Raw genomic sequence first — 13,561 nt, forward strand, 5'->3', positions numbered from 1 at the left:
AATTAATTCTCAATTACTTCTCTGCTTCTTCTGTGTCTTGTGTCTTCACTCAATCCATGCTACTTGGCTAATCTCCTTTCCCTTACACTGATTGTATCTTGAGACACTTCCTTACTCATTTCAACCCCTTTACCTTGGGAAGAATTCAGCAGGCAGGGTCACAAAGGAGCTGGATGACAAGGTAATACTTCAGTGGTGCTCACACTGTCATCTCATTGATCAATGTCCCTGTCCACCTGGTCCCCACCATCCCATCATCTCCTTTTGCCAAAGAGTGGAGGAAGTTGTTTATTATAGTAATTTTCTTTAGATGGCTCTTCCTGCCTTGAAACTAGCCTGTGGTTAACCTATTTCTCACTGTCATGAGAAAGGCTGCTGCAGTTTTCAGCTTCAGGATTCTCCCTTATTACACTACAAATGGGCTTTCAAAGAGTTACACACAGTCTTCTTCTGCTTAACATAGAGAAAAAAATTCCTAACATAAAGGAGAGCTTTTCTATTTTTTTAAAACTTTTTAAAAAAGGAATGCTGTAAAAACACAGGTGGTCATATTTCAGTCACAGAATAGCAACTTGTATTATCATGTCATACTGAATCAATCTGTTTATCAGACAGGGATGAAGTTACTTTATAATGAAACACTCATGATGAATTTCCTCACCTCCACTCCAACTGCATGACAGTTTGATAGAGAATGTGATTCATTCATTGTTGTGTGTGTATATCTGTGAGAGAGACATAGACAAAGAGACAGAGAAAGACTGAAATGGGGGAAAGGAATGGGAGAGAAAGCAGGGGCATGAGCTAGTAAGATACCTCATCTCTAGTCACTTCTAGAGAATGTGTCATCTCTAAGTGGACACCTTGGCTAATCATGAAAAAAAATTTTGTGTATATTTTAATCCTTATTTGCAAAGGTCTCCTAAAATTGTGTATTAAACAGGCCTTTCCATATTTCTTAAACAAAGCACAAAGTCAGAGACCTTAAATTACCTACATCTAAACCTCAAAATGGAAAAAAATTGTTTTCAGCCATACTCAAAAAGCCCAGCATATATATGTCTACTTCAGACGAATTGTTTTTCAGCAAAGCCTTATATAAAGTTTAACTCTGATCTTCAGTTTTCACAATTCTATCACTTGAAAATTTAATTCCTTACAACATGCACACAATGTAGACATTCAGGGGTGGAGAATTAAAATAGATTTAGTTTTTCTCAGTATTCCCAAACCCGATAAAATAAACATAATGCAGTCACTGATACATAATATCCTAGACACTATTAGAATCAAAGCTAACATCTATATCTTCTGAATGACTAAGAAGTACACTAGTTCAACGAGAGCTTCCTTTGTCTTTATGCCAGACTTATGTTGTAGAAAAGGTGAAATATCTAAAAATTATCTAGTTTTGTATTAACTATTTCCATAGTGATCTCAGAAACTATGGGATTGCTAAAGCAGTATTTATTTTTATGTTAACACGTGCATCTGCTTGGCAAATGTTTTTTGTGGGAAATACAGAACTACAATACATGGTAAAGAAAATTCTCTCCTTTTCTCCAAGTCACTTATATGCATATATGTGTATGTATTTCCAGATTACAAACTTGATTGATTTAAATAATGCCCAAGAAATTTAAGTCCAAAGACAATCATACAAATCCTTGATGACCCTTAGGTATTTCCCTTGGCCCCCAAGGAAATCAATGGCGCAAACACTGTATAAATTGAGGTCCACCTGTTGCATATGTTAAAACCATCTAGAGCCCAGGATCCAAGGAAAATGGATGTCTGTAATACAGACAGCATTTTAAACCTGGACTGCATGTGACTTAGTGATACAAGTGAAGGTCTGTTTTCTATTTAGCTTAAATTTTGAGCTTCCCATGAAGACATTCTGTAAAGTTTTGACATATAAAAATAATCAGAAGCAGGAGACACTTTTATTTGGCATCAGACCATGCACTTCTCTTTTGGGGTTAAGTGACAGCAGTCAATTATTCCCAGGATTGCAATATCCTGCCTTGTACTGGAAAATATCAAGAAATAAGTGGAATGATTGGCGAACTCACCACCCTGAAAAGGTGCATTGCTACTCCTCTAGACTGAGGTAAATCCACTGTGAACTAACTGGTCAGTGACTTCCTAGGTCTAAGTTATTCACACTTTGGGAAAGCAAGTATTTTAGGAAGTGTACTGATTACTCGAATGCATTTTAGGAGATCAAATTTCATTACTTTAAAAGCTATTCGCTGTACTTTACTTTAAACCATATAGTTGTCAAGACCAGTCTCAAGAGATGGCCAAAGACAGTGGTTTTTAAAATGTCTATTATAGAAGCCTAGGGATCTTCAGGGGACTTCAGGGCTGAAATGGCGTAAGGACAGGCTGGCTTCTGGTCCCTTCATTCCTGGCGTTAGTGAAAGAAGCGCTCCTTTTATTTTACTTTTGCCTCCACGTAAGATTTTTCAATTTTAAGGAAGACTGCACTTTTTAAATGCATGAGTGAATTTTATCATTGGATGTTGTTCACTCAATACATTTTCTTAAACATTCCATAATGTTCTAGATACTGTGCCAATTGTGGAAGCTACAAGGGTAACCAAGTCATCATCTGATCACATAGCGTTTGGGAGTGCTGTAAAAGTAGTTCAGGACAGTGCTACAGGACATAGGGGAAGAGCAGTTCAGCCTGGGGAAATCATTTCTGAAATGAGGAAAATGGAACCCTGATCATTGAAGTGATTTTTCCAAAGTCACATAGTTTGTAGCAGAGCAACCCTTATTCCAGCTATTTATGCAGATGCTCCTTGTCTAACTCATGTTGCTTCCTGAAAGAATGGAATCCATGTAGCAAAGCTTGTTTGTTTACATTGTTTAAAGACCTAAGGCTATAAAGTTTTGGTGACATGATTCACATCTTTTTTTTTTTTTTTATACAGAGTCTCTGTTGCCCAGGCTGGAGTACAGTAGTACAGTGGCACAATCAGTTTACTGCAGTCTCAACCTCCCGGGTTCAAGGGATCCTCCCTCCTCAGCCTCCCAAACACCTGGGACTAGAGGCATGCACTACCACTCCCAGATAATTTTTGTATCTTCATGGAGATGGGGTTTTGTCATGTTTCCCAGGCTGGTCTCAAACTCCTCTACTCAAGCAGTCCATCTGCCTTAGCCTCCCAAAGTGCTAGAATTAAAAGTATGAGCCACTGCACCTGGCCTGATTTATGTCTTAATCATTTGTACATCTCCAATATCTAACACAGGGCTGGGCACTAAATGTTTAATTTTTTTTTTTTTCCAGACTCAGTCTCGCTCTGTCATCCTGGCTAGAGTGCAGTGATGTCATCTCAGCTCACTGCAACCTCCGACTTCCAGGTTCAAGCAATTCTCCTGCCTCAGACTCCCAAGTAGCTGGGACTACAGGTGCCCGCCACCATGCCTGGCTAATTTTTGCATTTTAGTGGAGACGGGGTTTCACCATATTGGCCAGGCTGGTCTTGAACTCCTGACCTTGTGATCTGCCTGCCTCAGCCTCCTAAAGTGCTGGGATTACAGGTGTGAGCCACTGTGCCCAACCTTGTTTAATTTTTTAAATCAGACAGTGAGAGGAGATGAACAGAAAAAAACTGTTTTGACAGTAATTACCTGTATGAATACACGAGAAGATAGTTGAAAATGAAATTTAGCTAAGATATGGAAAGAATATGATGTCATACATATGAAAGAGAAAAAGAGAGGAACGTTACTCTCACAGTGCCATCCTCGTGTGTTTCGGGAAGCACAGACTTCTGCTGAATTTTACGTCATCATAAGGACTTAGTGAATATGCAATAATGTTAGGTGGCCAAAAGAGACAGTGCTTTCATTCACAGACTTATTCTTTCTGTGGCTAGAACAGTATTTTTCATTTTAGTAGGCTCCCATACTGATTTGAGCATTTCACAAGATTAAAAATAGATTTAACCTTTTTATATTGGAATAAATATATATTTGGCTCCAAAAGTATTCATTTTGGTTCAATTCATAGTTGTAGTATGGAAAGGCGCATGAACTTTACTTAATTTTCTTTAAACAATACAGTCATAGATCACTTGGATATCAACGCACAGTCCAATGTTGGGAAAATATAATTTATTACTTATTACAATTTTGTGTTTATACTATCTGTGTTCCATCCATTTTGGAGAGATATAAGCATGTGATAAAAAGTGACCAGCAATTTGATGATGTTCTCTAGAGAACAGTAAAGTGTAATTTAAATACTAAAGGCATTAACCCAAATTATTTTAACAGATATCATAGATAAAATACTAGGTTACTGGAGGGTTTCTTTTTTTTTTTTTTTTTTTAGCTTTGAACATATTTGCAACTTTTAAATGAAACCATAACTCCTTTAAAAATACAAGCAAGGCATGTCCAATTAATCATACAAGTTTCCATCTAGATTGTTTTTAGATAGGTCAAATTCCTTGGACATTAATTTAAGCTTTCCTCAAATCTATTGGTAGAATGAATACATAAGAAAGGTTTTGGAAAACAATAGCGAAGCAAATATAACCTTACCTCCACTGTGGTGAAACTATAATTTTGTATTACTGGAGATACTGCCATAGTTCTTATTCTTTTATGCAGTAGTAAAGAACATATCCAATTGGACTGGAGGAAGACTGTGTTTATGATTTTATTTAGATCAGCATTTTTCCTTAACATCTTATTTTTGTCACTGTCATTCAAGGTGCGATCTGTATTATTTACAAAGAGATAAACTGATGAACTAGATCAATTTTAGAGAACTCTATCACCAATGGAGGCCAATCTTCCATTCCTCCAAAATAACTGTTTTTTTGGAGACAGAGTTTTGTTCTTGTCACCCACACTGGAGTGCAATGGCGCAGTCTCAGCTCACTGCAACCTCTACCTCTTGGGTTCAAGCAATTCTCCCTGCCTCAGCCTCCCAGGTAGCTGGGAATACAGGCTCCTGGCAGCACACCTGACTAATTTTTGTATTTTCAGTAGAGCTGGGGTTTCGCCATGTTGGCCAGGCTGGTCTTGAACTCCTGACCTCAGGTGATTCACCCACCTTGGCCTCCCAAAGTGCTGGGATTGCAGGCGTGAGCCACCGTGCCGGGCTGTCTCAAAAATAACTTCTAACTATCACGGAAAATCTTACACTTGATGAAAAATCTAAAAGTTTTGTTTTTGTCAGGGCTAAACCATGTAGATGAATGACATTTGGAGCTGTGCACGGATGAAACAAAGCCCACATAAAATGGCTCAGCTCAAAGCTCGTCTAATGTTCAGTGACAATATGTCAATGGCCTGGCTAATCTGATCAACAGACAACAATGGGAGATTTCAGAGTCTGAAGGTGAAAGTGAGAAAGAACACTGTCTCTCCGTTTTGCACTTAACATCATTTCTGGTCTCATTCTTTGTTGTGGTTTTCCTGCAGATAGTATAAGTTTAATACAAAGCTTAAACTACAAACAGAATTGTGAAAACCTGCTGGAATGGTTCTGTGTTTATGAACAAAATTGGAGAGAGAAACAACAGAAAAAATGGTTGCTTGTCATGAAGTGCCAAAAAATATTTCTCATCAGGAGTGATTTGCACTTTGTTCTGACTGCCCGTAGAAGAGATTGTGAGAGGCTTGTAGCCCTGTTTCCCCATTCAGCTTCACTTTCAGCCACAGAACTTTGTGTACATTTGCTTCAAGACGGGTTGAAGCCCTCTTGCAAAATTAATAAAGCCTTGCTGCTCTAAAATTGATACCTTCAAGCTGAAAAAGCCTCTCAAAAGAAAAAAGCAGCTGCTCAGATACTTGGTAGAAAAGAAACAGAGAACACACTGTATCTAAGAAATGACTGAAAAATCCAGAAATCTTTAAGAGAGTTCAATTTTTATGCCTTAGGTTTAATTAAAGCATAATGTCAGGACTGGATTCATTGTGGAGCTCCAAAGTATCCTGGACATAGTCCATTTTGTGACTGGGAATTGCTAGTCTCTTCCTCTAATATAAAAATATTAAGAGAGTTGGAAGAACATTTCCAAATGACAGCTGCTTTCAACGAGGTGGTATGAGAGCTTTTAGGGATGTCCACCAAACAGATGGAAGTGATGGGACTAGGTATCTCCACTCACTCTCATGTCTGTGGGGGTGCAGGTGCAGGGCAAAAGTACATGACAAGATGCCAGTGTGATGAGAGATGTGCATCTACATACAAATTCCATGGCATCTGGAATGACCCTATTTCCAGGCACAAGCACACCTCTCCATCACAGTTGTATGCTCCTGTTTATTGCTGGTGTCAACCAAGGCTCAACAGTTTCTTCACAAGGCATATTCTGGATATTGCAATTATTTGGCTACTCTCAAGAGGAAGCTTATCAGAGAAAACATGGATCCAAGTGCCCTGCTCAGTTAACGAATGATATACTACTAGACTACTTCAGGTATTTTTAGGAACTGATTCAGATATTCATTCCAAGGCTTTTTATGCATTTTAAACACAAACTCAACTGCCTACTCGACAGCTACTCTTGAATATCTAAGATACGTGGCAAACATATGGTGGCTAAAATGAAATTTTCCCCCTTCCCTAAACCTGTTTCCAGACATCCTCAAGACAATGACAGCGGCAAAACCACCTCCAGATGCTCAGGGAAGAAACCTGAGACTCTCACACATCCTTCTCCCTCAGAGTTTGTATCTCATATGTGTTTGTATCTTATACAGCTCTATTAACCTTTCTAGCTTCCGGTTCTCCATCCATAATACAATGCAAACAGATCCGCTTCCTTCCACCACCTGTTTCAGCATCTATCACTCCTTACCTGGAATTCTAGAACCATTTTCCTATTTCCCCAGTTTACTTCTTGCCTCTCAATAACTTATTTACATAGCAGCCTGGTTGAATTTTTTTTTTCTTTTTTGAGACAGAGTCTCACTCTCTTACCAGGCTGCAGTGCAGTGGCACAATCTTGGCTCACTGCAACCTCCACCTCTCGGGTTCAATTATTCTTCCGCCTCAGCCTCCCAAGTAGCTGGGACTACAGGTACACGCCACCACACCCAGCTAATTTTTATATTTTGTAGTAGAGACGGGGTTTCACCATGTTGGTCAAGATGTTCTAAACCACCTTCTCTCTTGACATCCTGATGTTGTTTCTAGGATGAAATCCAATCTCCTTAACATGGTTTATTTTATCTGTGGGCCACTCCACTGACAATACCCATCTCACACCTCAATACTTTCTTTCTCACTACACTATAGCTAGATTCATCTATTTTTTAGTTCTTCTAAATTATTAAGTTGATTCTCCACATGGAGTTTTATTTTATTTTTTTATTCGGAGACTGAGTCTTTCTCTGCCACCCAGACTGGAGTGCAGTGGTGCAATCTCAGCTTATTGCAACCTCCACCTCCCAGGCTCAAGTGATTCTCCTGCCTCAGCTTCCCAAATAGCTGAAACTACAGGCATGCGCCACCATGCCCAGCTAATTTTTGTAGTTTTTAGTAGAGACAGAGTTTCACCATGTTGGCCAAGCTGGTCTCAAACTCCTGGCCTCAAGTAATCCACCCACGTCAGCATGCCAAAGTGCTGGTATTACAGGCGTGAGCCACCGTGCCTGCCCACATGCAGTTTTAAATTGCTGCTTCCTCTGCCTGAATTTCCTCTACTCTTTACCTGGCTATTTCTTCTCATTCTTCAAGTTTCACCTCATGGTCATTCTCAAATAATTCCTCACCAACTCTCTAATCCAAAAAGTCTCCCTCTGTTTTTTTTTCTTATAGTTATTTTCTCCCAAAAAACCTACAACAATCTGTAAATCTGCCTTTGTTTATGTATTCATTAGTGTAATGCTGTACTGTACCCTCTAATACTCTAAGTTTCATTACAACAGGAGGATTTTCTTTTCTGTGTATCCACTACCATATACCCAGTTTACTGTCAATGTGACATACAACAGCAGCTCAGTGCATGTGACACAGAGGAAAACCCTGATTTCTTTTGTTTGAGACAGAGTCTCACTCACTCTGTTGCCCAGGCTGGAGTGCAGTGGCGCAATCTCAGCTTACTGTAACCTCTGCCTCCCAGGTTCAAGCAATTCTCCTGCCTCAGCCTCCCGACTAGCGCCAGCATGCCCAGCTTATTTTTGTATTTTTAGTAGAGACAGGGTTTGACCATGTTGGCCAAGCTGGTCTCAAACTCCTGGCCTCAAGTGATCCTTTGGGTGATTTCTTAATGTGTGGACAAGTTCACTATTCTGAAGTTCTAGCAAATCTAAGAATACGTTAGGGAAACTTCAAGATGTCATCTAATTTCCCCCACCACAACTCAACGCACATGGAATACGCACTCCCACACACCAGGTACGACAAATTCATTTCTATTGTTTCCCCACGAACCATTGTGAGCTGCAAAAGGTCATTACCAATATCCTTGTAGCATGGTATTTGCTCAGACAATTCTCCAGTCCCACTGTGCATGGAACTGAGAAAGATAATAAATTGAGTGCTTCAGTTTAGACAGAAGAAGTAATTGCCTCTGAAAAACTGCCTTATTAATCAAATATCTGACCAAAATACCCTGAAATGATTGAGGACACAGCATGCTGTCAGTCCAAAAAATAAGCACTATGTCCCTTTCCTCAGCACCAAGAACACAGTAAGTGCAAATAGTCTTATATGAATTAACATATATAAGACAGAGGACAATTAATAATTTCAAGTAAAAGTAATCAGACAAGTTTATGATCACAATCTTCTTAATAATCAATGTTCAAATCAACCCTCTAGCTGTCATAGATCTATGTCAGTGTCTTTCAAAATACATGGATATGTTCTCAGTGCTTTATGAATTCAAATCTTAATGGCAGGTGTTTCCAAACAGCAAACTATCTATTCCCTACCGCTTACAGGCTTTGTACCTCTGACAGAGGCAACCATAGCAGTTTCACATTGAGAAAAATCCTATGATGACAATTAGCTGAGCCTTGCCAGTTTTGGAGGTATATTAAGATAATGGTGTGGGCAAGTGAATCAGAAAGACTGAGGTTCAAATCGCAGTCCTACCACTTACATGTAACACAATCTCTTTAAGGCTTGGTTTCCTCATTTGTACAATAGGGATTAAGTAATAATACCTACTTCCTAAGGTGGTTGTGAGCATTCAAGAAATGAATGCATGAAACTGATCACAGAATGCCTGAACCTACTCTATTATAGTCTTAATAATAATGATAATAATAACAGTTGCATTAATCTTATGTTTTCTTTATTTGAGAAGAGAACAGTAATGTGAAGTGTTACATAGATATCATAACTCCTGGGTGGAAAAGATTCTGACTCTAGTTCAGCTCTGGTTTTTTCCTAGCTATATGAGACAGGCAAGTCTTTTAGTCTTTTTTCACACTTGATTCCTTATTTTTCTGGCAAGTTAGTGAAGTACATTTTCTACCTCAATTTTTCATGTAAGAAACTGAAGACTAAAATGACTCACAAGAGTACCTGGATATGCAAGTGTTCGGTGAGTAATAGTATCTTTTTTTTTTTTTTTGAGACAGAGTCTTTCTCTGTCACCAGGCTGGAGTGCAGTAGCTAATCTTGCCTCACTGCAACCTCCACCTCCCAGGTTCAAGCAATTCTCCTGCCTCAGCCTCCTGAGTAGCTGGGACCACAGGTGTGAACCACCACACCCAGCAAATTTTTGTATTTTTGGTAGAAACAGGGTTTCATCATGTTGACCAAGCTGGTCTCGATCTCTTGACCTCATGATCCACCTGCCTCGGCCTCCCAAAGTGCTGGGATTACAGGCATGAGCCAGTGCACCCGGGCAACAGTATCATTTCTATACAAACTGAAGCAAATCATTTGCCTGTAAGAGCCAACAGTCAGTCCCATTTTACAAATGAAGGAAAAGCACCCAGCCACAGGATGAGGACTAAAGAAAACGTTGCTATGATAACAGCCTTGCAGAGTCATTTCAAGATATGTTGTTTCTTTTGATTCTCATTTTTATTCCCTCTCCCTTTTTTTTTCCTTTTCGTATCTATGGGGAAGCTACAACCTACAAAATCATGATGGCGTAGTACGGCCAAACACTGCTGACACCTAAGCATTTTCTCCACTATTAATCCTTTCTCCTAGGCCAGTTGACTTATGTTATAAATAGCTACAATGGAGTATTCAAATGGTAGACATAGACAGACCGGAATAATATAAAAAGTACTCCTGCTACATTCTTTGGTGTTCCTGAAAGCCAAGCATATTGGTCAAAGGTTGGCCTCTAAATGTGAAAATCAACTCACTCTCTTGGAGGCCCTTTGGGTTCCTATTCTCTTCCACAAAATGGAACCACTGTCTTCTCCCCTTTACACTTTGAAATTTAGCCTCTTAGGAAACACTTTTTTTTAGTTGCTGTTTGTTCTGAGACACAATCTTGCTCTGTTGCTCAGGCTGGAGTGCAGTGGCGCGATCTCGGCTCACTGCAACTTCCACCTCCCGGGTTCAAGTAATTCTCCTGCCTCAACCCATAGCAATAGCTGGGATTACAGGCACATGCCACCACGCCCAGCTAATTTTTGTATTTTTAGTACAGATGAGGTATTGCCATGTTGGCCAGGCTGGTCTCGAACTGAACTCCTGACCTAAGGTGATTTGCCTGCGTCGGCCTACCAAAGTGCTCGGATTGAAGGCATAAGCCACCATGCCTGGCCAGGAAACACTTTTGAACTAGAAGGACTGCAGTTCTTTAAGTGGTCTCAAATTGGAGTCGTTGCTATAAATGTAGCAAGAAGCAATGGGAACTGAATTAACAGAAGGGGCTTACCTCAAAGACCAGCGTCTCATTCGTAGGCCCTGGTGCATACAAACGTTCCGGGCGGTTGAAGGAGCGCTGGTATTCAAACGTGGTCCCAGCGAAGGGGAACTCCCCTGGCCAGTCGATGCTCCAGCCCCCTGTGAGGTAATACTTTTGACTGAGGCTTCGAACTGCGAGGTAACTGGAGGACATCTGCAGCTCCTGGATTTCGATGCTTCGGGCCCCAGCTGGAATGATGACCACCGGATAATATTCTAAACAGAAGGAAGAGAACATTTCTGAATTCTGCCCTGTGCACTGGAGAAAGGGGACTAGAAATGGCCCCTGACATTTAGTGTTCATTTTTATAGACTGAGGTTTTTGAATAATTAACAAAATTCACTTACTCTATCAAGTAAACGTGATCAATTGTTTCATTTTCAAAATAGTAAGAACACTAGAGAGAAAATGTATGTGGCTTTCCCAAAGCCTTCCAAGCATGTTTTCTGTGGACAATAAACACACTCTTCTCCGTCCCAGACCAACAAAGGCCACAATCACAACATTCAAGAAGACTTTAAAAAAAAATCTTCCTAGGCTGGGTGCGGTGGCTCACGCCTATAATCCCAGCACTTTGGGAGGCTGAGACGGGTGGATCACAAGGGCAAGAGATCGAGACCATCCTGGTCAACATGGTGAAACCCCGTCTCTACTAAAAATACAAAAAATTAGCTGGGCATGGTGGCGCGTGCCTGTAATCCCAGCTACTCGGGACGCTGAGGCAGGAGAATTGCTTGAACCCAGGAGACAGAGGTTGCGGTGAGCCGAGATCGCGCCATTGCACTCCAGCCTGGGTAACAAGAGCGAAACTCCGTCTCAAAAAAAAAAAAAATCTTCCGAAGACCAAATTGGGCGGGTCACCTGAGGTCAGAAGTTTGAGACCAGCCTGGCCAACATGGTGAAACCCCATCTCTACTAAAAATACAAAAATTAGCCAGGCATGGTGGCAGGTGCTTATAATCCCAGCTACTCCATATGCTGAGTCAGGAGAATTGCTTGAACATGGGAGGCGGAGGTTGCAGTGAGCCGCGATCATACCACTGCACTTCAGTCTGGGTGACAGAGTGAGACTGTGTCTTAAAAAAAAAAAAAAAAAACTTTCCAGAAAAAATTTAGAGCCATGTATCTTCAATGATGATATTCAGAAAACAGGGATCAAAAGTTTAATTTTACTCAAGATATTTAGACAATTGCTTCAAATATTCATTTTATGCTGTGAGTAGAGATCACCTAAGTTTCACAAGGTTTCTGTACTTAACAAATGCCCGTGTGCATACATGGGGCCTGGTCGGCTACTAAAAACACAAAGCAGAAAGGCATTTATTTAACCTGTTCTGAGAGGTAATGTATTGATGACGTTCCTCACAACTATCCTCCAATACTCTTACACAAATGGCAAATGCCATCATTACCAGTGTGTCCAGTGAACTAGTAAAAGGCTCAACCACATTTGGCATGACTCAGCCTTGTTCAGTAGCAAAAGTTGTATCTCATTAGGAATACCAACGAAACAGCAGCATCTCTCACCATTTGCTTTATGCTGGTTGAGGTACAGGCCTTTATAAAACTTGCAAGTTGAATTATCACCTTTGCAAACGCCACATGCATCTGAAACTGCTTTAGAGCCTAGTTCATGATCACATCCCACTAGCTGTGACAAAAACACAAAATGTAAGACAATCAAAGATCAGAGAAGCCAGAGGCTGGGAATAACTAAGAGATACAGGATTCTCTGCATTTACAGAGCATTAGGGAAGCAGTACAGCTTTAAAAATCACAGCCTCAAGTTGGACTCACTTGAGGTTAAAATCCCTCCTCCGACATTATCAGATGACTGGGCAAGTTGTATAACTTATACACTCTTCATGGATGAAACCGGAATAAAGAGTGAACAGTGCTACCAGTACCAGGTGAGCTTATTCAGGCCAGCTGCATGACTCAAAATAAAAATGCTGGGCAATATACATGCAGGCATGTGTACAAACACACATCCTTAAAAGATCAAAGGGCTCACACTAAAGTTAAAATGGAAGAGAAAATGAGTACCTAAGGAGAAAGGAAAAATCACTGGGGTCAAATAGTAGTATCATTTCAAAATACATTTATGAGGTTCTAATCATGTAGTAAAGGTACTAAGCACACATGCAATAAAAGTTTATTATTTGCATTCTTATTTAATTTTTACAACTCCTATGCAAAGTGGGATATATCATCATCTCCATTCTACATATGTGCAAATAGAGTGAAAAATAAACTAAAATAATTGGACAAGCCTCATGCAACAAGTAAATGGGGAACGTAGATATGGTCCTTGGCTGGGCGAAGTGGCTCACGCTTGTAATCCCAACACTTTGGGAGGCTAAAGTAGGCAGATCACCTGAGGTCAGGAGTTCGAGACCAGACTGGCCAACATGGTGAAAACCCATCTCTACTAAAATCACAAAATTAACCAGGCATGGTGGCATGCGCCTGTAATCCCAGCTACTCGGGACACTGAGACAGCAGAATCACTTCAACCCAGGAGGCGGAGGTTGCAGTGAAATAACATCGTGCCACTGCACTCCAGCCTGGGCAACAAGAGTGAAATTTTGTCTCCAAAAGAAAATAAAACAAAACAAAACAACAGATGTGGTGCTCAAATCTAGTGAAACACTGCCCTTTCCCCCTACGCCACCTGCTTCTCTCCAGGCACAGAA

General features: G+C 40.4%; 1 protein-coding gene across 2 annotated transcripts in view; it reads right to left on the reverse strand.

The window, feature by feature from the left end:
- The window catches only part of ADAMTS18 (ADAM metallopeptidase with thrombospondin type 1 motif 18), a 152,722-nt gene that overhangs the window by 27,641 nt on the left and 111,520 nt on the right, over positions 1-13,561 (reverse strand). For both annotated transcript variants that reach the window (XM_021672612.2, XM_012437523.2), the window contains 2 exons: positions 12,393-12,516; positions 10,836-11,080 (listed from right to left, as the gene is read on the reverse strand). In XM_021672612.2, the coding sequence (XP_021528287.2) occupies positions 10,836-11,080; positions 12,393-12,516 (369 nt within the window). The remainder of the gene's footprint in view (positions 1-10,835; positions 11,081-12,392; positions 12,517-13,561) is intronic.

This window comes from Aotus nancymaae, unplaced genomic scaffold, assembly GCF_030222135.1.
Source record: "Aotus nancymaae isolate 86718 unplaced genomic scaffold, 86718_ANA_hifiasm-v0.15.2.pri h1tg000030l, whole genome shotgun sequence".
Lineage (NCBI taxonomy): Eukaryota > Metazoa > Chordata > Mammalia > Primates > Aotidae > Aotus > Aotus nancymaae.